The sequence below is a fragment of the Vipera berus genome (assembly GCF_964194415.1).
Source record: "Vipera berus genome assembly, chromosome: 5".
NCBI lineage: Eukaryota > Metazoa > Chordata > Lepidosauria > Squamata > Viperidae > Vipera > Vipera berus.
The window spans coordinates 4633852-4659157 of record NC_138207.1 but is presented as its reverse complement, the minus strand read 5'-3'; the positions used below and the strand labels follow the sequence as shown (position 1 = coordinate 4659157).

Below are 25306 nucleotides of genomic sequence, written 5' to 3'. Positions count from 1 at the left end.
TTTCTCCTTTCTCTCCCTCCCTCCTCTTTCCCCCTTTCCCTCCTTCCCTTCCTCCCTCTGTCTCTTCCTCTCTCCCTCCCTCCTTCTCTCTCCCTCCCTCCCTTTTTTCTCTCTCCCTCCTTCTCTATTCCCTTTCCCTCCCTCTCCCTCCCTCCTCTTTCCCCCTTTCCCTCCTCTCCTTCCTCCCTGTCTCTTCCTCTCTCTCCCTCCCTCCCTCTTTTTTTCTGTCTCTCCCTCCTTCCCTATTCCCTTTCTCTCCCTCCCTCCTCTTTCCCCCTCTTTCTCTCCCTCCCTCCCTCCCTCTCTCTCTCCCCCCTCCCTCCCCCTCCCTCTCTCTCCCATGGCCAGTGAGTGGAGCTGCTTGGCCGGTCAGCCACAGCAGCCCTTTGTACAGAAATGTCGCTTTGTATTTTTATCTGGTGCGGATGACATCAAAATAAAAAAGGCCAAAGCCGTTTTTTTTGTGCATGGGCAACGGAGCGTCTGGCATTCATTGATCAGGTATTTGCAGGTATCAAAAGGCGGATTGGAGGGGGTTCCGACATGGTGGATTACGACATCGTGACGTCGGCGGAGAGTCTCCATCATCCACGTCATGGTTGTCACAAACGTTTTTCAATTTTCAATGTAGACAGGCACGCTGGCTGAGGAATTCTGGGAGTTGAAGTCCGCCAGTCATGAAGGGCCCATAGTTCCCCCACACTGGCTGAGGAATTCTGGGAGTTGAAGTCCGCCACTCATGAAGGGCCCATAGTTCCCCCACGCTGGCTGAGGAATTCTGGGAGTTGAAGTCCGCCAGTCATGAAGGGCCCATAGTTCCCCCACGCTGGCTGAGGAATTCTGGGAGTTGAAGTCCGCCAGTCATGAAGGGCCCATAGTTCCCCCACGCTGGCTGAGGAATTCTGGGAGTTGAAGTCCGCAAGTCACAAAGGGCCAAGTTTGAAGACCTCTGCCCTAAGACTACAAGGCCCACCGTGGGGAGTTAACTATTTGACTACTTTGATTACAGGGAGTCCTCAACTTACTACAGTTTGCTTAGTGACCATTCGGAGTTACAACGACACTGAAAAAAGGGACATACGACTCATGTTTCACACGACCGTTGCAGCATCCCCCGGGGTCACGCAATTTACATTCGGATGCTTCACCACTGGTTCAGATTTACGATGGCCGCCGTGTCCCCGGGAGTCACGTGATCCCCTTTTTGCCACCTTCTGACAAGCCAAGTCCATGGGGGAAGCCTGATTCACTTAACAACCGTGTCACTAATGAAGCAACTGCAGTGACTCGCTTAACAAATGTGGCGAGGAAAGGCCAAAGCTCACTCCGCAAACGACTCACTTTGTGACGTAAATACTGGGCTCAACTGTGGTCGTAAATTGAGGACTGCCTGTACAAGCTCATGACCCTCTTATAAGGGAGTCGTCTGAGGAGATTCTCAGTCATCCGAGTTTTGATGTTTCGCAATCATTCAGCCTCTAGGACAGGGATCCTCAAATGTGGCCACTTTGTGGACTTCAACTCCCAGAATTCCCCAGCCAGCCATGCTAGGAGTTGACAGCCACACATCTTAAAGGGAATTCTGGGAGTTGAAGTCCACACCTCATAAAGGAAATTCTGGGAGTTGAAGTCTACACATCCGATAAAGAATTCTGGGAGTTTTGAAGTCCGCACATCTGAAAGGGAATTCTGGGAGTTGACGTCCACAGGTTGTAAGGGGAATTGTGGGAGTTGATGTCCACAAGTCTTAAAGCGGCCATGTTTGAAGACCCCTGCTATAGGACTACAAGGCCCATCATGGGGGAGTTAACCCAGTGACTACTCTGAGGAATGTAAGAGGCCCCTAACTTCCATCTCAGGGCAGATAATCCCCAAATAGGTGGATGATCGGCCTCGTCTCGAATCACACTCTAAATTCAGATGGAGGTACCCAGAATGCCCCAGGGGAGGCCTAGCAGATCCAGAGGAGCAGGGGAACCAGGGGGAGACCCGCCAGGCTGGCCTTGGGTGCAGCTGCGGACAGCGAATCGGGATAGTTGTGTAACTTGTAGGGCTCCAGCCCGCCGGCGTAGGCCATAACGTGAGCAATGTAGGATTGTTCCTGCACTCCGTGGAACAGGTGGGCCATCGGCCCTTTGGCCATGATGGCCACATCTTCCCCTCCATGGGTCTCCGAGATGAGGGGTACGGCAGCCTGCTGGTGGTAGGTGTCGTTCTCTGAGGAGGGGAGAAGACCAGCAATTAGATGGGCAGAAGGGACACTAATGAAGAGCATGACACGAACTCGGCACCCTTGCCTCTCTGGGGTGCTTTAGTTGAACCCCTGCGAACGAAGCACAGGCCGTCTCTGTCGCATAGCTCGAAAGAGGGTTAGTGACCCCAGGCGTACGGTCACCAGACATATACAGATAGTCCTCGACTTATAACAGTTTATTTCGTGACCGAAATTACAACGTCAGTGAAAAAAGTGACTTTCACACTTACGACCGTCACTGCATCCCCGCGGTCACGTGATCATAATTCAGACGCTAGGCAACTGATTCATATTTATGACGGTCGCAGCGTCCTGGGGTCACGTGATCCCCTTTTGCAAACTTCTGACTAGCAAAGTCAATGAGGAAGCTGGATTCGCTTAACGACCGTGTTGCTAACTTAACAGCTGCAGTGATTCCCTTAAATGGACCAAAACTCACTTAACAGCTGTCTCGCTTAGCGGCAGAAATTTTGGGCTTGTGGTCGTAAGTCAAGGACTAACTGTAAACTGCAAGCAGAGCTTTTGATCGTGGCTTCCATGTTGACTTTTTTTGACCTCACCCTGCAAACTCCCCTAGCTAAATCAGTGACCAATGAGCTTTTCGCCTCCAGATTTAATTCCGCCTCTGGCCGCATCCAGACAATCCTTGTTTTGGAAGCAAAGCAAGGTCTGATCTGATTAATGCTGGAAGGAAGACCACAAGGTGATCCCATGAGTGTAAACCAAATTAGAATATCTAGGGGTGGGGCAGGGGGAAATCCTAGGAAAAAGTAGCAACACCTGCAGTGTTGTTATATTGTCAGCTGCATAGTCCAATATTTTTCCACCTTGGCAACTTTAACATGCTTGGACTTCAACTCCCAGAATTCCATGCCAGCTGGGGAAATATGGGAGCTGAAGTCCAGGCATTTTAAAGTTGCTAAGTTTAAGAGACACTGGTGTCCAGAGAGTTTTTAATATTGTCTGCAGCTGCTTCCTTATATTGTTCTTACTCAAAAGCTGCCTTCCCCAACAGACTGCCTTCTGGGCAAACTGAACTACAACACCCATCGTTCACAGCCATGAGAGCCATCTGGCTTGAAGAGTGACGAGGAACGCAGTTTGAACCAGTTCAGAATTACAGTTACACCAGCCGGGGATTCTGGGTGTAGGGGGGGTCTCTCTGCTTCCGGCTATCGCAGCTTTTAACCACCCACCCAATTCAGAGTTACAACGGCACCGACTTATGACCATTTTTTCACATTTACACCTCATGGTCACATGATCAAAATTCAATCCCTTGGCAACTGACATATTTACGACGGTGGCAGTGTCCCGGGGTCACGTGATCCCCTTTTGTGACCTTCGGACAAGCAAAGTCCATGGGGAGGCCAGATTCACTTAACAACCAGGTTAGTAACTGAACAACTGCAGTGATTCACTTAACAACGGTGGCCAGAAGGGTCGTAAAATGGGGGGAGGGGGGAAATTCACTTGACAAATGTCTCACTTAGCAACAGAAATTTGAAGCTGTGGTGTGGCCGTAAGTCGAAACTAGCTGTATCTGCCTTACCACTTTCTTCCGCGGTCACATCCGGTCGGCCTTTGTCGGTGATCTGGTAGCCTGGCCCGTTGCCGTAAACAATGGAGGTGTACGACTTGCCATCTCCCGCCTTTCCGGCTGCCAAACCTGGAAGGAAGAAGAATTAGACCTGAGCGATGCTTTCCATCCAGTCAGCCTCTAGGACTACAATGCCCATCATGGAGAATTAACCTGCTGGCTACTTTGAATACAGGAGGGGCCCGCTAACTTCCATCTTGGGTAACAGTAACCCCAAAATACGTGTATTATCTGCCTCAATTCCTCAAGCTCTGCGTTATCCCGAAGGGGGACCTAGGACCAGGTGGCTACAGAAAGCCAAAGCTGGGAAGAAGCTGGTGGTGTCTGGTGATGTCTTCTCCTTCCAGATGTCTTAGATCAGGGGTCTTCAAACTTGGCCCTTTGATGACTTGTGGACTTCAACTCCCAGAATTCCTCAGCCAGGCACGCGTGCCTGGCTGAGGAATTCTGGCAGTTGGAAGTCCACAAGTCATCAAAGGGCCAAGTTTGAAGACCCCTGTCTTAGATCAACCCAGGGACCTTTGAACAGCTCCAAAGACCAGTGTTAGCAACCTTAAGATATGTGGACTTCAACTCCCAGAATACCCCAGCCAACATGGCTAGCTGTGGAATTCTGGGAGTTGAAGTCCACAGGTCTTAATGTCGTCAAGGTGGAGAAACATTACCTCAGATTGTTAGAGATCTTACCCAGTCCTGTTTTACAAGATCTTTCATGGTTTCCCACCCCCGCCCCCTATCCTGATCTTTCCTGACCCATAGATTCCTCACGAGGGTCTCCACTGTAGGTTTCATGACCTCCATGTGGGCCGAACCACCTCCTCAGATCCTTCGCTCCAAAAGCTACCCAGCTTGCACCACGGCGAGGCTGAACCTCATGCTATACCAAAAATGGAGGTTCCCCGGTAGGTGTAGCCTCCAAAGCTGAAGACATGAGAGTGGTCGGCGGTCACAACGGTCAACGTGTCGTCTTCCAACGTCAACTCCCCGGCTCGTTCGATGGCTTTGTCAAACTCGATAGCCTCCGTCAGGGCTCGCTTCGCGATACCGTCATGGTGTCCGTGGTCTATTCTGCCTCGTGCAAAGGAAAGAGCAGATAGGTGGACTTCAACTCCCAGAATTCCCCATCGTTCCTAGCTGGCTGGGGAATTCTGGGTGGGTGATATGGTGGGAAATAGATAACTTTTAGAAAATAGAACAAGACTAAGCTCAAATAGATGTGTATTTTGAATATTAGATTCTATTATGAACTGAGATAAGGGAAACGTTGGTTACCTAAAGCCTGGAAATTATAAATATCAAATGTTAAATTTGAATATTGATGGGAAATTAAAAATTGGGGTGGGGGGGAACCAAGAACAGGACATTGATTGTCTATAAAGACTGAATGTAAAAGTAATTAAGATAGGTATAAGTTAAAAAATGATCAATAAATGTAATAATGATCTTTTTACTTAGCTGATAAAATAAGAACTGTATTAGCTTAAATACGAGATAATAGATATTAAGGGAAAAAGAGAGGAAATATTTGATGTTGTAACTTGAGATTCGTACTAAAGATTTTTGTATGTTATTGAACTATTGATTAACCCAGCCACCACGTTGCTTTTTAAATACCTAAATGTGAAATTAGAAAACTAATATTATTTTTTTAAAAAAAAAGAATTCTGGGAGTTGAAGCTCACTCCACTTCCCCTTCACTCCTAGCAGGCTGGGGAATTCTGGGAGCTAAAGTTCACACATCTTCCCCATCATTCATATCTAGCCAGGGAATTCTGGGAGTTGAAGTTCTGTCAAGCAAGAACACCCGATGTTAGCAGCATTGACACCTTCCACTTCCCCATCATTCCTAGCTGGCTGGGGAATTCTGGGAGTTGAAGTCCACCCATCTTATAATTGTCAAGGTTGATAAACACTGGTTTACACCTTGCCCTGACCTGGTTACCCATCTTATGTAAAGATAAGCTACTCATTCACCCCTCCCCCAAAAATCCCTTCTACGCTATCGGTTCCTCCTCCAATCGCTTGGGGAGCTCCGGACAGTGAGAAGAGCCTGAGAAGAAGGCCTCGCTCATCCTGGCAGGGACCCAAGACTTATCTTCCACAAAGAGATAGAAGCCATTTGGGTTGGAACTGAGGAGTTTGATGGCCACTTCGGTCATCTCGGCCAGCGATGGGTCAGTGCTGTTGTCTCGGTTCAGCTCGTATTTCATGTCTGATGGTTCAAAGAGGCCTGTGGAGAAACAAGAGAGGCGGAATGGACCTTCACACCACCAGTGAAGGCCTAGGACTCAGGGGTAGGCAACCTTGGCTCTTTTATGACTCGTGGACTTCAACTCCCAGAATTCCTGAGCCAGCATGGCTCAGCTTGGAAACCTCTCCCTTTTCCCTCAGCATAGCTGGCTCAGGAATTCTGGGAGTTGAAGTCCACGAGTCATAAAAGAGCCAAGGTTGCCTACCCCGATCTAGATCAAGGGTCTTCAAACTTGGCAACTTTAAGACTCGTGGACTTCAACTCCCAGAATTCCTGAGCCAGCATGCCTCAGCTTGGAAACCTCTCCCTTTCCTCTCAACATGGCTGGCTCAGGAATTCTGGGAGTTGAAAGTCCATGAGTCATAAAAGAGCCAAGGTTGCCTACCCCTGGCCTAGGTGGAACGTCCAGGGTTCAAACCACTCAGGGGGCTGCAATCACCTCACACGTGCCGCAAGATCGGATAAAGACATACTGGCTGCATTCACACAACATGCAAAAAGCTTGGTGGGCGATATCTGAGTTAGCTTTTGGGTGGCTTCCACCCAAAGCACAAATCCACGCCGTTTGCTTGTTTTACGATTCAGTTTTAAGTTTGGGGAACTAACTAGAAAGATGGAGGATTTTTTTTTTAACAACCTTCTCCTGTTCTTCAGTCAATCAAACCCAAATGCAACTCTGTTTTGAACTGCAATTTTGAGATGGGGGTTAAACTGCACGTCAGAATGCTGCTGTTTAAAGCTTTCTCTCTCAAACTGGACAGGGAAGTCCTTTCTTCCTCCTGTGTAACGTCACACCGACAAACACATACACTGGCAAATTGAAATTGTGAGCAGTCTGAGAAGGACCCACTCTTTGTAACCAGCTTCTCCAGGATCTGTAAACTGAATTTAATAACTTTCCTTCCGAAGCCACTACTCACACCCAGTTAAGCGGGGGGGGGGGAGGGAACACACACAATGGGCAGGTGTGTGTGTGATGGGGGGGAATGAGCATTTTGAACCCTTTACCCATAAGACGGTGAACACTCGGGTCACTGACGGCTTTCAAGAGCTCGATTCGATTCCAAACGTACTTGCTGCCCTAGAACAGAAACCCAGACACTGGTGTGAAAGGCCCCCAGGAGGGTCTGCAAGTCGGGTCAAAAAAGTCACAATGGCGGTCATCATGGTGCGGTTGAAGCTCTGCCTGCAGCCATCATGTTTCCCCCCCCCCCTCCCAATTATAGCAAGCTTTCTCCATCCTGGCTGCTTTAAGATGCGTGGACTTCAACTCCCAGAATTCCACAGCCGGCCATGTTGGCTGGGGAATTCTGGGAGTTGAAGTCCACTCGTCTTAAGATTGTTAGCACTGGTCTTTGGAGCTGTTCAAAGGTCCCTGGGCTCATCTAAGACATGGGTCTTCAAACGTGGCCCTTTGATGACTTGTGGACTTCAACTCCCAGAATTCCTCAGCCAGCGTCCCTTCCAGCTCTATTCTATTCTATTCTATTCTATTCTATTCTATTCTATTCTATTCTATTCTATTCTATTCTATTCTATTCTATGTCAGCCATTCACAAGTGCAGTACTCTTCTACCCTCCCCCCAAAAAAACTACAATTCATACACGTGATTTAAAAACTTATCTATTTGAACAATCTGGCCTGGTCTGATGGGTTTGGGGTTGGATTTAAATAAGTTCTTAACACATTTTTAGTATTGTATTCTTGGGCATAATTATTTATTTTTTTTTAATCTCTTTTTTAACTTTTGTATTTACACTTTTGATATTTATTGCCCTGTACACCGCCCTGAGTCCTTCGGGAGAAGGGCGGTATAAACATTTAATAAATAAATAAATACACGCCCTCCAGCCTCTCAAGTGCAACAGCCTATCCTCTGCCATTTAGAAAACAGAAAAATAGAATAACAGAGTTGGAAGGGACCTTGGAGGTCATCTAGTCCAACCCCCTGCTCAGGCAGGAAACCTCACACCATTTCAGGCAAATGGTTGTCCCATCTCTTCCCAGCGTGTGGAATACAGTCAGTCCTCGACTTACAGCCACAGTTGAGCCCAAATTTTCTGTCACTTAGCTACGTTGCTATGCTGAGTTTTGCCCCATTTTACGTCCTTTCTTGCCACAGTGAAACACTGCAGGTGTTAAATCAATCTGGCTTCCCCATTGGTCTTGCGTGTCAGAAGGTCGCAAAAGGGGATCACCGCACCCCGGGACACTGCGACCGTCGTAAATACGTGCCAGTTGCTCGGGGGTCTATTATCATGGGGAGACTGCGACAGGTGTAAATATGCAAAACAGTCCTAAGTTACTTTTTCCCCCCTGGCGTTGTAACCGTGAGCCGTCACTAAATGAAATGTCGTAAGTTGAGGACTACCTGTAAGGGCCGTTCTGCGGGAGAAATTTTGAGATTCGTAGTTCCACCCCAAATTGAGGGCAGCGGGTGGGAGGAGAGGCAGAAAAAGAATATCACTTACCGGCGAAGCTCGGAGCCATTCCTCAATCAGGTTTCTGTTATCTTTACGAACCCCGTTGGTTGAGTTTTGGGTGGGGTACTCAGGGTCTGGGGTGCCTCGAGGAGTCATGTATTTCCTGCCCCCACCCAGGACCACCTGCCAAGGGAAGGAGAGTGTGCAGGAAAAATTATTTTCTGGGGGCCCTGGTGCTCTCTGAGCTGGGTGGTTTTCTTGCAGACGTTTCATCACCCAACTAGGTTACATCATCAGTGCTAAAAGGGATGAGGTTTGCGGAGTGGAGAGGAGGAGGAGGAGGAGGAGGAGGACTGTGGGGTCCTTGGTGCTCTCTGAGCTTGGTGGTTTTCTTGCAGACGTTTCATCACCCAACTATGTTACATCATCAGTGCTGGGAGGAAGAGGAGGAGGAGGAGGAGGAGGAGGAGGAGGAGGAGGGGGGAGGAGGAGGAGGAGGAGGAGGAGGAGGAGGAGGAGGAGGAGGAGGAGGAAGTGAAAGAAGAGGAGGAGGACTGTGGGGTCCTTGGTGCTCTCTGAGCTTGGTGGTTTTCTTGCAGACGTTTCATCACCCAACTATGTTACATCATCAGTGCTGGGAGGAAGAGGAGGAGGAGGAGAAGGAGGAGGAGGAGGAGGAGGAGGAGGAGGAGGAGGAAGTGAAAGAAGAGGAGGAGGACTGTGGGGTCCTTGGTGCTCTCTGAGCTTGGTGGTTTTCTTGCAGACGTTTCATCACCCAACTATGTTACATCATCAGTGCTGGGAGGAAGAGGAGGAGGAGGAGGAGGAGGACTGTGGGGTCCTTGGTGCTCTCTGATGTTGGTTGTTTTCCTGCAGAAGTTTCATTACCCAACTAAGTTACATCATCAGTGCTGGGAGGAGGAGGAGGAGGAGGAGGAGGAGGAGAAGGAGGGGGAGGAGGAGGAGGAAGAGGAGGAGGAGGAGGAGGAGGAGGAGGAGGAGGAGGAGAAGGAGGACTGTGGGGTCCTTGGTGCTCTCTGATGTTGGTTGTTTTCCTGCAGAAGTTTCATTACCCAACTATGTTACATCATCAGTGCTGGGAGGGGGGAGGAGGAGGAGGAGGAGGAGGAGGAGGAAGAGAAAGAGATGAAGGAGAAGGAAGTCTATGGGGCCCTCGGTGCTCTCTGAGCTGGGTGGTTTTCTTGCAGACGTTTCATCGCCCAACTAGGGAACATCATCCGTGTTACTCAACACCAGCACTAATCAGGTCTAGCGCTGATGATGTCACCTATTCAGGTAACGAAACGTCTCCAAGAAAACAGCCAAGCCCCCCAGAGACCCCCTCCTTCAACCCCGAGCTATAAATGTTCTCATTTATTGGCACATAATTTTGTATTATGTACACAGCAGAAAGTCGATAAGCATAAAACACAAGGATATGGACCTTTGTCCGATACATTCCCAGTTTCTGGTGAATTGTGGGGGGGGGGGGTTGGCTTATCTTACTACGGAATACACCTTGCTCATTCTGGTTATTACCCAAAGGCTCCCGAAAAGTAGCTGGAAAGAGTTTAAAAACCCGGACGTATAACAAAACGGACTGAGTAAAGCTCAGAAAATCAACATCATTATAATGATTGACAGGCATTGGCTTCGTGGAAAAGGTGCGGGTTTTTCTCTTTTGTTTTAAATTACAGGCAGTCCTCAACTTACGACGGTTCACTTAGTGACCGAAGTTACAATGGCCCTGAAAAAAAGGGACTTATGGCCAATTTTTCACACTTGCGACCGCTACAGCATCCCCACAGTCATGTTATTTACATTCGGATGCTTGACAACGGACTTGTATTTATGACGGTCACAGACCGTGCTTCTCCTTTTGCGACCTTCGGACAAGCAAAGTCCACGAGGAAGCCTGATTCACTTAACGACGAACTTAACCGTGATTTGCTTAGCAAATGCGGCAAGAAAAGTCGTAAAGCGGGGCGAAACTCACTTAACAAATGTCTTGCTTAGCAACATAAATTTTTTGGGGGGGAGGTTCCATTGTGGTCGTAAGTCGAGGACTACCTGTATATTTTCAGAGCAGCTACTGGAGCTGCTGGATGTCTTGCAAACAAGGCCGATGGGTTTTCCAGCTTTTCCCAACTCACCGTGAGGTCCACATTTTCGATGAGTTGCAGCGCGATGTCCTTGCAGCCCTCCGCCAGTGCCGACTGGGGCAGGCTGGCGTCGCTATACCAGTCCCGGTTCACCACGTGGGCGTAATTCCCCGCCGGGGAGGCGTGCTGGACTCGCGTGGTAGTCACAATCCCCACGGACTTTCCTGCAGCAATGGAGGAAGAAACGGATACGGAAGGGACATTCAAACAATCAGCCTGAAAGGGGAGGGACAGGTGCGAAAGCAATCAGATTAGAATTAGAATCAGAATAATAGAGCTGGAAGGGACCTTGTAGGGGGATTGGGATTGGGATTGAGACTGGGATTGGGATTGGTTTTGGGATTGAGATTGAGACTGGGATCAAGATCGGGATTGGGATTGGGGATTGAGGTTGAGGTTGAGATTGGGATTGAGACTGGGATTGGGACTGAAATTGGGATTGGTTTTGGGATTGAGATTGAGATTGGGATTTGAATTGTTTTTGGGATTGGGATTGGGATTGAGATTGGGATTGGTTTTGGGATTGAAATTGAGACTGGGATCAAGATCGGGATTGGGATTGGGGATTGAGGTTGAGGTTGAGATTGGGATTGGTTTTGGGATTGGGATTGATTCAGATTGGGATTTGGATTGGTTTTGGGATTGAGATTGGGATTGAAATTGGGATTGGTTTTGGGATTGGGATTGGGATTGAGAATGAGATTGGGATTGAGATTGGGATTGAAATTGGGATTGGTTTTGGGATTGGGATTGAGAATGAGATTGGGATTGATTTTGGGATTGAAATTGAGATTGGGATTGGGATTGGTTTTGGGATTGAGATTGGGATTGAAATTGGGATTGGTTTTGGGATTGGGATTGAGAATGAGATTGGGATTGATTTTGGGGTTGAAATTGAGATTGGGATTGAGACTGGGGGTTGAGGTTGACATTGGGATTGAGATTGGTTTTGAGATTGAGATTGAGATTGGGATTTAGATTGGTTTTGGGATTGAACGTGAGATTGGGATCAAGATCGGGATTGGGATTGGGATTGGGGATTGAGGCTGAGACTGAGATTGGGATTGAGATTGGTTTTGAGATTGGGATTGGTTTTGGGATTGAGATTGGGATTGGGATTGAAATTGGTATTGGTTTTGGGATTGGGATTGAGAATGAGATTGGGATTGATTTTGGGATTGAAATTGAGATTGGGATTGGGATTGGGGGTTGAGGTTGAGGTTCAGATTGGGATTGGTTTTGGGATTAAGATTGGGATTGGGATTGAAATTGGGATTGAAATTGGGATTTGGGATTGAAATTGAGATTGAGATTGAAATTCAAACTGAAATTGATAAATTTATTCTAAAGCCACCCGCCTCCAGTTTCCCAATTTCCCGCCCTCTTGGCCTTACCAGCCAGCTGAGCCCGCTTCAGGACCGACACGACTTCATTGCCGGCTAGCGTCTTGCATTGATTGTACCGGGCAGCGGCGCTCACTCCAATGGTTCCGAAGTTGCCCTTCACCCCACACAGGTAGGCAGTGGCCGTTCCCGCGCTGTCGGCCACTTGCCGGTCCACGTTGTAGGTCTGCAGAAAGCAAGAGGAACAGCTGGGAGAAAGTCCCGAGTATTCGTCTTCCCAGGATCTCAAATCATCTTCTGGGGGGACGGTCCGGGATGGGGTCGAAGAAAGACCAGCCCTACTGTTGGGTAGCAAGAGGCCCAAGCAGACCCAGTTCAAACAGGCTGTCTCTCCTTTATGGGTTCGGGAAAATTGCAGAATACCGGTAGTCCTCAATTTACGACCGCCATCGAGCCTGTCGCTAAGCGAGACGATTGTTAAGTGAGCTTTGCCCCCTTTTATGATTTTTTTTAAAAAATAGCTTTTATTAGTTTTAATATAAAAGACAAAAATACAAAAAGCAAATAGTAGGAGAAAAAAGGGAGGGAAAGGGGAAAGGAGAAGTGTAGGAAAAAAAGGGAAAGAAAAAAAGCGTGCTGACTTCCGACTCTCTTTGGTGCAGGGCAGGGGAATAAAACAGTAACAGCAAACCTCAACTTTTCGCTCTTGCATAATAATATAAACTAGCCATTTACGGCCTTTGTTTCCGCAGTTGTTAAGTGAAACACTGCAGTCATTTAGTCAAACGGTCGTTAAGTGAATCCAGCTCCCCCATTTGACTTTGCTTGTCGGAAGGTCCCAAAAGGGGATCACGTGTCTCCGGGATGCGGCAACCGTCATAACTGTGAACCAGTGACCGAGTGCCTGACTCTTGATCACGTGACCATGGAGAAATGCAGCAACGGTCGTTAAGTGTGAAAAACGGTCGTAATTCACTCTTTTCAATGCCATTGTAACTTTGGGCACTAAACAAACTGCTGTAAGTTGAGGACTAACAGTAGAAACTCTTTGGATCGCGACGATTTGAATAGCTGACTGCAACTGGCAGCGGTTCTGGACCTCGCCCAGACTGCAGGCTGGCATCCAACAGGTGTCAAATTTTTCTACCTCGTGCACAGGGAGAACCGTCTCCTCAGCCTGCATTCACAATCGGATGCCAGAAAATCCATCATGAAGCGGCACGGTCGTTAAAGGAAGCATCAGGTGACCGCTTCAATTTCATGGTCTTTTTTTTTTTGCCACGGTCATTAGGTGAATCGCCACGGTCATTAAGCGAGTCATCACACGGTCGCAATGTGTGACATTCTCTGCCGGTTTCCCCACCGACTTTGCAGGTTGGAAATGTTCTGTCCCAGCCTACGTACCTCCTTGTTTACTTCACAAGGCAACCCCTCTTTTAGCAGTAGACTTGAAAAATAAACCCCTTTTTATTGAAGTTACAGGCCTTGTCCACAAATAACACAGAGCACCAGCCAAAAGAGGAAATAACTCACTGGTAAACTAAACAGACCATCATCTCTTGACACAGACGTTCTTTGCAAACGGTTGCCTCCAGCAACCAGCCCTGCCCACACATTCCCTTTTTGTTACGCAGCCCCCAAGGCGTGGCTTCTCACTGCTTTCTCCTTCTCCCCTGGAGTCGCCCCATGGCCACCCTCTGATTTACTCGGGTGACCTGTCTGCATTTCTGAGCGTCTCTGGGGTCTTCCAGCTGTGCTTCCTCTGAGTCTGACTCCTCCTCCCAGCACAGCTGGCTTTCAGCTTGACCATGAGTGGAGGGGCCAGGTTCTTCCTCACTTTGTGAGTCTGGTAACTCATCAGAGCCTTCCTCCTCCTCCTCCTCCTCTGATTCCCCGGACTCAGCAGCCGGGATCACAGGCTGGCACGGAATCACAACAGGAACACCCCCCAAGCCCCACCCCCTGGGAAGGTCACAAACGGAGAGGTTGACATGAGCCCCGGGACACTCCAACCCTGGTCATAAGTACAACTGTTTGTAAGTCACTTTTTTTAGTGCTGTTGTAATCTCAATCTATCGCTGAGCGGATGGTCGTAAAATGAGGACTGCCTTTGTTTGACGCTGCCTTGAATCTGGTTTTGCAAGCCCTTTTCACCTGCCTGACGTGGTTACGGAGGCACTTGGTTTTGAGATTCCGGACCCAAGGGGCGTGGAAGAAGTGAGGACCCTCCTCAAAAACTGCGACCCGTGCACAGGCTTCCCCTGTTGAATGACCACCTAAAGTCCCAGGAACCTTTGCGGGCAGGGAAAGACGAGTGCCCGTCTGCTAGTTAAACTACTCAAAGCTCCAGGATCAGACGGACAAAAAGCCTGGGTTTCTTCCTACCTTGGAAAGTGCCACGTACGGAAAAGAGTCCATACTTAGCGGAGATTCGGGAGACGGCGGGTTCTGCATGTGCCCCTTCAGGATGCGGGTGGCTGTGATGGTGGGAATGCCCATCCCTGCCAAGGGAGAGAAACGCGGCATGAGAAAACCTGTGTGGCTGAATTTTGATCCTCCTTTGGAGTTTCTGGAGATTCTCGAGTCATCCAGGTCGTGGTTTGTCCCAAAGTTGCTTTTTCAGGAGGCAACCTGGCACTTCCTTGTTTTGCTTTGAAGACGTTTCGCTTCTCGTCCCAGAAGCTTCTTCAGCTCCGACTGGATGGTGGGCAATGGGAGGATTTATACTCCTTGCAGACAGCTGGTCATTTGCCTTCTCTTAGAGAGTCATTGAGGCCACTTGGAGGCTTACCTGGGTCCTCAGGGTCACTTGAGAGGTGCAAATGGGTGTGGAGCTGAAAGGACCGTGTTGTAGACTGGAGATGGATGGTGTCGTATCCTTCCCCCTCTGCTGAGAGAGGGCTGTTCAATTTTGACATAGGCGTCCAGGTGGCTTCAACGGCTCTGTGAAAGAATGCAAATGACCAACCGCCTGCAAGGAATATAAAAAAGCAAGGAAGCTTCTTCAGCTGTGACTGGACGGTGGGGAACGGGAGGATTTATACTCCTTGCAGACCGCTGGTCATTTGCCTTCTTTTAGAGAGCCTTTGAGGCCAGTTGGAGGCTTACCTGTGTCCTCAGGGTCACCTGAGTGGTGCAAATGGGTGTGGAGCCTTCCCAAAACTGCTGACAGGACTCTGTTGTAGACTGGATGACAACACCCACAACCTCTGGAGGCGAGCCATTCCACTGGTTAATTGTTCTAACTGTCAGGAAGTTTCTCCTTAGTTCTAGGTTGCTTCTCTCCTTGATGAGTTTCCATCCGTTGCTTCTTGTCCTGCCCTGGGGCGCTTTGGAGAACAGCTTGACTCCCTCTTCTTTGGGGCAGTCCCTGAGATACTGGAAGGCTGCTATCATGTCACCCCTCGTCCTTCTCTTCATTAAACTGGACATAGCCAATTCCTGCAACCATTATGTTTTAGCCTCCAAACCCCTGATCCTCTTTGTTGCTCTTCTCTGCACTTTTTCATAAGTTGAGACTACCTTGTACATCAACCCAAGTGCATTCAAGGTTTTCATCCTTGACTTTATTTTTTTTTTTAATAATGCATTTTTTTGTAGATTGCGCAACTCCACCTCCTCTTTTGTTAGATCTATTTGTTTGGAACAAGTTAAATCCTTCTAGCGGTGCGTTCCGGTCATGGGTTTTATCCCGCCAAGTTTCGGTAATGGCAACCATGTCGTATCTGCCCTCGTGTAGTCGCACTTCCCAGTTCTCCCCATTTGTTCCTCATACTTTCAGCATTAGTGTCTAGGCACCCAAGCTCTGGAGCTTGAAAAAGTAGTACATGACGGCAAGTAGGATACAACTGACGTTGGAGGGATGACGCCCGCAACTGGAATGGACTGACTGATGGAAGGATATCAACTCTTCAAAAGAAACACTTTTAAAGAATTTTTAGAATACTGCATCCAGTTTTGGTTGCCACGATATAAAAAAAAATGTTGAAATTCTAGAAAGAGGGCAGAGAAGAGCAACCAAGAGGATCAGGGGACTGGAGGCTAAAACACACAAGGAACGGTTGCTGGAATGGGGTACGTCCGGTTTAATGAAGAGAAGGACCAGGGCTGACATGATAGCAGCCTTCCAGTATCTCAGGGGCTGCCCCAAAGAAGAGGGAGTCAAGCTATTCTCCAAAGCACCAGAGGGCAGGAGAAGAAGCAACGGATGGAAGCCAATCAAGGAGAGAAGCAACCTAGAACTAAGGAGGAATTTCCTGCCTGTTAGAACAATTAATCTGTGGAACAACCTGCCTCCAGAAGTTGTGAATGCTCCAACACTGGACAACCATTTGTCTGAAATGGTACAGGGTTTCCTGCCTGAGCAGGGAGTTGGACTAGATGACCTCCAAGGTCCCTTCCAACATCATCATCATCATCATTCACAATATTTAATTCCATTTGTTCACCATCAATAAAGCATAACCTGGGGATTAAAAATAAGAAGCAAATGCAGAGATAGTCTCTCTTACAAAGCTGAAACCATCGCTTTGGGTTGGGAAAATCTTGAGTGAGGAAGCAGGATTTCTACAGCCACTAGAAGGAAAAAATCAAATGCTACAATAATTCCATATAAAGAAAGAGAGAGAGAGAGAGAGAGAGAGCAAGAAAGAGTGCAATAATCCACATTCAGCAGCCTCTCCAGCCTGGTTAGGCTTCACCCTGGTGTAACTACTCACCGTCTCCCAGAAAGAGGATGAGGTTCTTGGCCAGATAGTTGCGGTATTTTAACTGGCTGGCTTTCCGAATGGCTTTATCGGCCAGTTCATTCCAGAAGGACGGTTTCTCTTCTTCCACTGGGAAAACAGGAGAGAAAAATGGGATTAGGACCAACACCGAATTGTTCAATTGTTGCAGCTCGCTCAACTTTAGAATTGATGCTGTAAATCTGTGTTTCCTCAAAAACTTTAAGATGGGAAGACTCCAACCCCCAGAAGGCCCCAGCTCACATTTGTGGCCTTCAACTCCCAGAAGTCACCAGCTCGCATTTGTGGCCTTCAACTCCCAGAAGGCCCCAACTCGGATTTGTGGCCTTCAACTCCCAGAAGGCCCCAGCTCGCATTTGTGGCCTTCAACTTCCAGAAGTCCCCAGCTCGCATTTGTGGCCTTCAACTCCCAGAAGGCCCCAACTCGGATTTGTGGCCTTCAACTCCCAGAAGGCCCCAACTCGGATTTGTGGCCTTCAACTCCCAGAAGGCCCCAGCTCGCATTTGTGGCCTTCAACTTCCAGAAGTCCCCAGCTCGTATTTGTGGCCTTCGACTCCCAGAAGCCCCCAACTCGGATTTGTGGGCTTCAACTCCCAGAAGGCCCCAGCTCGTATTTGTGGCCTTCGACTCCCAGAAGGCCCCAACTCGGATTTGTGGCCTTCAACTCCCAGAAGGCCCCAACTCGGATTTGTGGCCTTCAACTGCCAGAAGGCCCCAATTCAGATTTGTGGCCTTCAACTCCCAGAAGGCCCCAGCTCGTATTTGTGGCCTTCGACTCCCAGAAGGCCCCAACTCGGATTTGTGGGCTTCAACTCCCAGAAGGCCCCAGCTCGCATTTGTGACCTTCAACTCCCAGAAGGCCCCAGCTCGCATTTGTGGCCTTCAACTCCCAAAAGACCCCAACTCGGATTTGTGGGCTTCAACTCCCAGAAGGCCCCAGCTCGCATTTGTGACCTTCAACTCCCAGAAGGCCCCAGCTCGCATTTGTGGCCTTCAACTCCCAAAAGACCCCAACTTGGATTTGTGGCCTTCAACTCCCAGAAGGCCCCAGCTCGCATTTGTGGCCTTCAACTCCCAGAATCCTACAGCTCGCATTTGTGGCCTTCAACTCCCAAAACTTCCGGGAGAGGTTGGGGAATTCTGGGAGTCAAAGTCCACCCATCTTAAAGTTCTCCAGGTCGAGAAACTACTGCTGTATACAGGCAGTCCTCAACTTACAAGAGTTCACTTAGTGACCGTTCAAAGTTACAAAGGCTTTGAAAAAGGTGAGTTATGACCGTTTTTCACACTTACAACCATTGCAGCATCCCCACGGTCATGTGACCAGACTCCAGATGCTTGGCAACTGGCTCATATTTAGGACGGTTGCAGCGTCCCCCGGGGTCACGCGATCCCCTTTTTGCCACCCCCCAAAAATCAGAAATTCTGGGAGTTGAAGTCCACGAGTCATGAAGGGGCCATAGTTCCCTCCATGCTGGCTCAGGAATTCTGGGAGTTGAAGTCCACAAGTCATTCTCCAGGCCTCCGAGGCCCAGAACGGTGGCTGTGGGCAGCGGCCACGTGCTTCCGGAGGTCTCTTCTGGGCCTCAGAGGCCTCCCTCTGCTCTTGCTGGGAGCAGGGTTTTATAAATCTGTTTTAACTTTTTAATGTGTACTAATTTATTCATGGGCATTGTTGTTTAATTGCTTTTAATTTTTGTATCTTGTTTTTTAATATGTATTGCCCTGTTCACCGCCCTGAGTCCTTCGGGAGAAGGGCGGTATACTAAATAAATAAATAAATAAATAAATAAATAAATAAATAAATAAATAAATAAATAAATAAATAAATAAATGAATGAATGAATGAATGAATGAATGAATGAATGAGCCCAGGTTGCCTACCCCTGCACTAGACCAAATTGTTTCTCTTTTTTATTTGTATTTCTCTTTTTACTGTTTGCAAGCTCCCCATAGTGGTCTAATTGGTGAGATGCATGGATGGAAGTGAGTGTGTGTGTGTGTGTGTGTGTGTGTGTAGTTTTTTTGCACAATTCTATTGAGCCTTGCCTTTTGTGAGTTTTTCTATTGAAATCCTCCATCTGAGGCAGCTCAAAATTAAGTGTAATTCTGTATTTGCAACTATTCTCCTGTGCCCTCAACTCCCACCCCCTACCTCCCCGTCGTCAGGATCAGCGTATTGCCAGAAAGAAAGCATCGCACAGTCTCAGGCGTTGCCAACCTGTGATCTAAATTCACAACCTCTTAGATCTGCTCTTATTATATTTACACACTGCTTTAATGAGCATCAGCTCCCAGGGTGTTTATACGCAATTAAGCGCAAACGCAGATTAAAACCCGACAAAGCAAAATGTAGTAAAATTAACCAAGAAAGGGTGGCTTTTTAATTTTTTTTAATAGGACCTTTGTTCTTGCTGTTGATTTTAATTATTCCGAGATAGGCGACTCTACCAATCTAAATTAACAAATGAAGCAGAGGCACAAATTACTGGGAATTCAGGCTGTTGGACCGATTGAGGAGCTCAAAATAAGCCCGTGAAAGGAAAAAAAATATCGATAACTATTTAATGAGTGGTCTAATTAATCATACTTTTGATTTGAACTTGCTAACAAGCACTTGGCTATCGCTTGCTGTTGACCTTCCGTAGGAAATGGTGACACACATTTCGTCATAAAAACGGAACATAGGAGAAGAAGGTATGCAAAAAGAGGAATACTTTAGAATAGAATAGATCTGGAAGGGACCTTGGAGGTCTTCTAGTCCAGCCCCCTGCTCAAGCAGGAGAACCTATACCATCTTAGACAGGTGATTGTCCAGTCTCTTTTTAAAAACTTCCAGTGATGGAGCACCCACGATTTCTTGTGGCAAGCTGTTCCACTGGTTAATTGTCCTCACTGTTAGTAACTTTCTCCTTAATTCCAGCTTGCTTCTCTCTTTGGTCAGTTTCCAACCATTGTTTCTCGTCCTTCCCTCTGGTGCTCTGGTGAATAACCTGACCCACCTCTTCTTTGTGGCAGCCCCTCATACTGGAATACTGCTATCGTGTCTCCCCTATTTCTTCTTTTCTTTAGACTAGCCAAACCCAAGTCCCGCAGCCATTCTTCGTATGTTAGTCTCCTGGCCTTGGATCATCTTAATTGCTCTTCTCTGAACTTTTTCCAAACTCTCCCCAAAATCTAACACTGAATCTTCACCCGATCATTTTTGCGGCATCACTTAGTCTAGCTTTGCCTCTCATGCAGTGTTTTTCAAATCTGGCAATTTTAAGAAATGAGGGTTTCCTCAGCCAGACTGGGGAATTCTGGGACTTGAAATACACATGTCTTAAATGGAATTCTGGGAATTGAAGTCTACATGTCTTAAAAGGAATTCTGGGAGTTGAAGTCCAAACCTCTTAAAGGGAATTCTGAGAGGTAAAGTCCACAAGGTTGCCGAGTTTGAAAAAGACAGCTCTAGTGGATGCCTCCCAAATGCACTGGACTACATGTCCCATCTTCCTCCATCAGCAGCTGAGCATTATGATTCCACAAGAAAAGCCCAGTGGGTGTCAGTTCTTTAATTTGGATCCGTGAGAAGAATTGGGGAGAAAAACAGTTTGTAATTTTTATTATTATTATTATTATTGTTGTTTGTACTTTAGAATTTGTACCTTCAGCTTCAAGGCATTTGTTCCTTTCTTAATACACGATAAACCGAAGCCTGGAGACTTTTCCTTGGCTCTTGCTTGCAAAGTAAGCAACTGTCAAGAGTACAGTAGCCTGAATGTTTATTTTACAATTTAACCCCATCAGGCAGAATTAATGAGTCATAAATTGCATGGTTTATAATGCACAAGGGCGCTTTTGATAAAATGTCAGCTCCCCACCCTGATAAGAGAAATATTCAAATATTCACTCTGTGGGAAAACAGGAAGAGGACAGAGAAATGCACAAGTGAAAATCCTTCAGACTTTTCCCCCCTGTGCCAGGGGGTCTCCAAACTTGGCAACTTTAAGTCTTGTGGACTTCAATTCCCAGAATTTCCCCAGTCAGCATGTTGTTGTTTGTTAGCTGCGAAGTCGTGTCCGACCCATCGCGACCCTATGGACAACGTTCCTCCAGGCCTTCCTGTCCTCTACCATCTTCTGGAGTCCATTTAAGCTCACGCCTACTGCTTCAGTGACTCCATCCAGCCACCTCATTCTCTGTCGTCCCCTTCTTCTATTGCCCTCGATCTTTCCCAGCATTGGGCTCTTCTCCAGTGAGTCCTTCCTTCTCATTAGGTGGCCAAAGTATTTGAGTTTTAGCTTCAGGATCTGGCCGTCTAAAGAGCAGTCAGGGTTGATCTCCTCTAGGACTGACCGGTTTGATCGCCTTGCAGTCCAAGGGACTCGCAGGAGTCTTCTCCAGCACCAGAGTTCAAAGGCCTCCATTCTTTAGCGCTCAGCCTTTCTTATGGTCCAACTTTCACAGCCATACATTGCAACTGGGAAGACCACAGCCTTGACTATACGCACTTTTGTTGGCAGGGTGACGTCTCTGCTTTTTAGTGTGCTGTCTAGATTTGCCATGGCTTTCCTCCCGAGGAGCAAGCGTCTTTTAATTTCTTGACTACAGTCCCCATCTGCAGTGATCTTGGAGCCTAGGAAAATAAAATCTGTCCCTACCTCCATTTCTTCCCCATCTATTTGCCAGGAATTGAGAGGGCCGGATGCCATGATCTTGGTTTTCTTAATGTTAAGTTTCAACCCAAGTTTTGCACTCTCCTTCTTCACCCGCAACAAGAGGCTCTTTAGTTCTTCTTCACTTTCTGCCATTAGAGTCAGCATGGCGAATTACAAATTTGTAATTCCAATTTCCAAACTGTTTTTCTCTCCAATTACTTCTTACATGCTCAAATTCAGACGTGATGCCCTCCCGACTTTGCTTGTGGAATTGTAATGCACAGCTGCTAATGGGGGAAGATGGGACGTGTAGTCCAGTACATTTGGGAGGCATCCACTAGCCCTGTCTTTTTCGAACTTGGCAACTTTAAAACCTGTAGACTTTACCTATCACAATTCCCTTTAAGAGGTGCGGACTTCAACTCCCAGAATTCTTTATCGGATGCGTAGACTTCAATTCCCAGAATTCCCTTTATGAGGTGTGGACATCAACTCCCAGAATTCCCTTCAAGAGGTGCGGACTTCAACTGCCAGAATTGTTTATCGCAGGGGTCTTCAAACGTGGCCCTTTTATGACTTGTGGACTTCGACTCCCAGAATTCCTCAGGCACAAGTCCCTCACACCAAAAGAATCAAACAGTCATCAGCCCCAGCCCCAGGGAAGCAGGATATGACCTTTGGGACATAATAGGATTAACCCACCGCCATCAGAATACCAGAAAGGCACACTCAGGCTCAGGTCAAAGTTCATGCCACAGGAACAACTCCAAACAAAAGCCCAAGAAGGGATAAAAACCCACCAGTCCCTACTACATGTGGTCAGGTTTTCCCCCAGAGCCATCTTCCTGTCTGGCTCTCCTCTTCAATAAACTGCAATCTTCTTTCTAAAGCAGTCTCCATTTTGTTTATTCCCGGCTTGGACTGGACCCCGATGAAGATTTTCCTTTCAACACGGTCAACCCCATTTTTGACACCCCTCCTACTGACAGTAGAATAACTGTCATTTTAGCATCTTTACAGAACTAAACTCCAATATGAATAAAATCCAATATGAATAAAGCAGAACCCTTGTTTGTTTGCTTCGCTAAGTTGAATCGTGTATGAAATTCTCCAAAGCAATATTATTTCCTTACATTAGAGCAAACTCTTGAGGCACCCAAAATGAAATGCTAATTGTAACCAGAAGACTGGATTCCCACCACGAAATAATTGCAAAGAACTTTAGCAGGCAAACTGGGCTGGTATTTACCCTGTCAGTTGCAAGGGATGCTAAATGCATCCCTAAATGCAAACTCAAGCTTGGCAGTTAGTTTAAGGTCCAGGGTTTTCGGCTAAACCACAAAAGGGATTAATTCAATCAACAGGCTAAACCTGTTGCGCGAATATAAGCCTTAGCAGCCTTATCTAGTGCATTGATGTGTCGGCCGTTTGGAAGACGTAAAAGGGACAAGTCCGTTGCATAACTGACCTTAGAAGTTTGCAGATATCTGTTTGTTTCCTGCAATCAGAGCAAAGAGATCACTGAGGGACTCAGCTGAGTATCTGTGCAAGCAGAACCACAGGTTCCCTTTGACACTTAACAAAACAAATTCTCTCTTTTTTTTTCCTCCTTTCAATATGACTGAGGAAACTCCTCTACAGCAGGGGTCCCCAATCTGTGGGCCGCAGCCCACTACCAGGACGTGGCCTCTCAGCCATCAGTCTCCATGACTGGCTGGCCACCATGCATGTCTGTGTATGTGCCCTCCCCCCACACACACACTCGTGCTACCGCCACCACGAGCATCGCATGGGCACTAGCGGCCCTGTTTGTGACATGCGGGTGCTAGCGGCCTTGTTTGTGTCGCACAGGCGCTAGCGGCCCTGTTTATGTCCCGTGTGTCATGGTTCTGACAGATGAAACTCTTCAAAAGAAATTTGAAGCGTTGTTTACCTTAAAGGATCTTTTATTCGAGAAACAAAGCATCGGCACTACATAGCTAAAGCCAAAAAATGAATCTCCCCCCCCCGCACAAAGTGGCAAAGCACAATTCCCTCCTCCAATTAACAGTCATAAATCACATTCCCCAATTAGTTTGAAGCGCAGGCTTTCTCCCCAGCTCTCCAGCCCGCCAATTCTTTATCAGCTCTGGGCTCAGAAACCTTGATTCTCACGCTGAGTTTAGTGTTGTTATGTCTAGCTGGACTCTCATTCACATCCCCCCCTTCCCAGCATCATCTAACTCTAAAAGTGAAAGAGAAAAGATGGCTACATTTCCACCTGTTGTCAAAGGTGGGGAATGTGATTTATGACTGTTAATCCGATCTTAGCAGCATTGACACCGTGGATGCTAATGCCTCCCTTAGCGTCGTGCAGGCACTAGCGGCCCATTTGGCGTGAGCATGCATGTTTTTCTCTCCAATTACTTCTTACGTGCTCAAATTCAGACGTGAGGGCTGTCTCTACAAATATCTGTTTCTGTGAAAGCACCAAAGCCACAAAAATACCTTAAGTATCTTGTGCATACCCTGTGTCCTGTTTTTTCTTAAATTTACTTTACTTATTCAATTCTAATAGCCCCACCCTCCCACCCCCGCCAAGTCAATCAAGTGGCTCTGGGAAGAGACTTAGAATTTTAAAGTGATCAAAGAGTTAACACAATTAAAAAACAAAACACGAAAGCAATAAAAACACCCACAAAATAAATATGTACAATCAGCTGTGGGGAATTAAACAATCAATTAATAGTAAAGTCAAGCGGGGGGGGGGGCGGGGGCTTCACACATCACCCATGCAGAATTTAACAGAATATCAGAGTTGGAAGGGACCTTGGAGGTCATCTAGCCCAACCCCCTGCTCAGGCAGGAGACCCTATACCATTTCAGACAAACGGCTGTCCATATTTCTTCTTTAAAGCTTCCAGTGATGGAGCACCCACACCTTCTGGTGGCAAGCTGTTCCACTGGTTAATTGTCCTCACTGTTAGGAAGTTTCTCTGTAATTCCAGGTTGCTTCTCTCCTGGATCTGCTGCTTCTTGTCCTGCCTTCAGGTGCTTTGGAAAATAGGTTGACCCCCCCCACCCCCCTCTTCTTTGTAACAGCCCCTTAGATATTGGGGTGCTATCACGTCACCCCCAGTCCTTCTTTTCTCTAGACTAGACATACTCAATTCCTGCAACTGTACATTGTATGTTTTAGCGTCCGGCCCCTATATTTTTTTTTTTAATCCCATTTATATCCCGCCCTTCTCCGAAGACTCAGGGCGGCTTACAATTTTAAGCACAAACCAATGTGCTTAGCAGTAGCCTTCATTCTATGTATATGCCTGCTTATTATGGCTTTCCCCCCCTCAAGCGGCATTATTACGAAGTCAGCTTAATTGCCCCCAACAATCTGGGTCCTCATTTTACCTACCTCGGAAGGATGGAAGGCTGAGTCAACCTTGAGCTTGGTGGGATGCGAACCTGCACTAATTTTGGCGTGACCTGCCTCTTTGCCCGTCTTTCCAACTCGATCGGATCTGACAGGCGGCCATCCAACAGGATCAGCCTTCCCTATAAACCTGAAGGTGGCTTTCTCCAACGCAGCCCCCCTTAGCCAGAATTCTCCTTCTTTACACCTAACATCCCACAAGCTGCCCTCTCTGCTTGTGCCGCGCCCCCCCCCCAAGCCAGCCCAGCTCCCCAGTTTACCTGGGATAACCGCAGCGGTGACTGCCAGCCCCACCAGCCACAGGAGCAGCCTTGCCCACCACATCTCTGCAGGCAGAACTGAGGGCCTTCAGCTGTAAAGGAAGGACCTCACCAAGATCCGAGGCTTATAAGAAGAAACTGCGAGGAACTTTGGCCAGGGAGAGGATCCTGGGCATCATTAGCACCCACGTTCGTTTCCTCCAGGTCCTAC

At 47.6% G+C, this 25306-nt stretch overlaps 1 protein-coding gene across 1 annotated transcript; it reads right to left on the bottom strand.

Annotated features, from left to right (window-relative positions):
• Nucleotides 1–404: 404 nt before the first annotated feature.
• Nucleotides 405–25306, bottom strand: ALPI (alkaline phosphatase, intestinal). Its single transcript, XM_081329900.1, has 11 exons — nucleotides 25096–25306; nucleotides 16753–16869; nucleotides 14420–14535; nucleotides 12086–12260; nucleotides 10683–10855; nucleotides 8578–8712; nucleotides 7114–7186; nucleotides 5950–6084; nucleotides 4738–4929; nucleotides 3807–3923; nucleotides 405–2217 (listed from the first exon to the last, which is right to left on the bottom strand). The coding sequence occupies exons 1-11, from the start codon at nucleotides 25157–25159 to the stop codon at nucleotides 1952–1954; spliced, it is 1563 nt and encodes a 520-aa protein (XP_081186026.1). The 5' UTR covers nucleotides 25160–25306; the 3' UTR covers nucleotides 405–1951.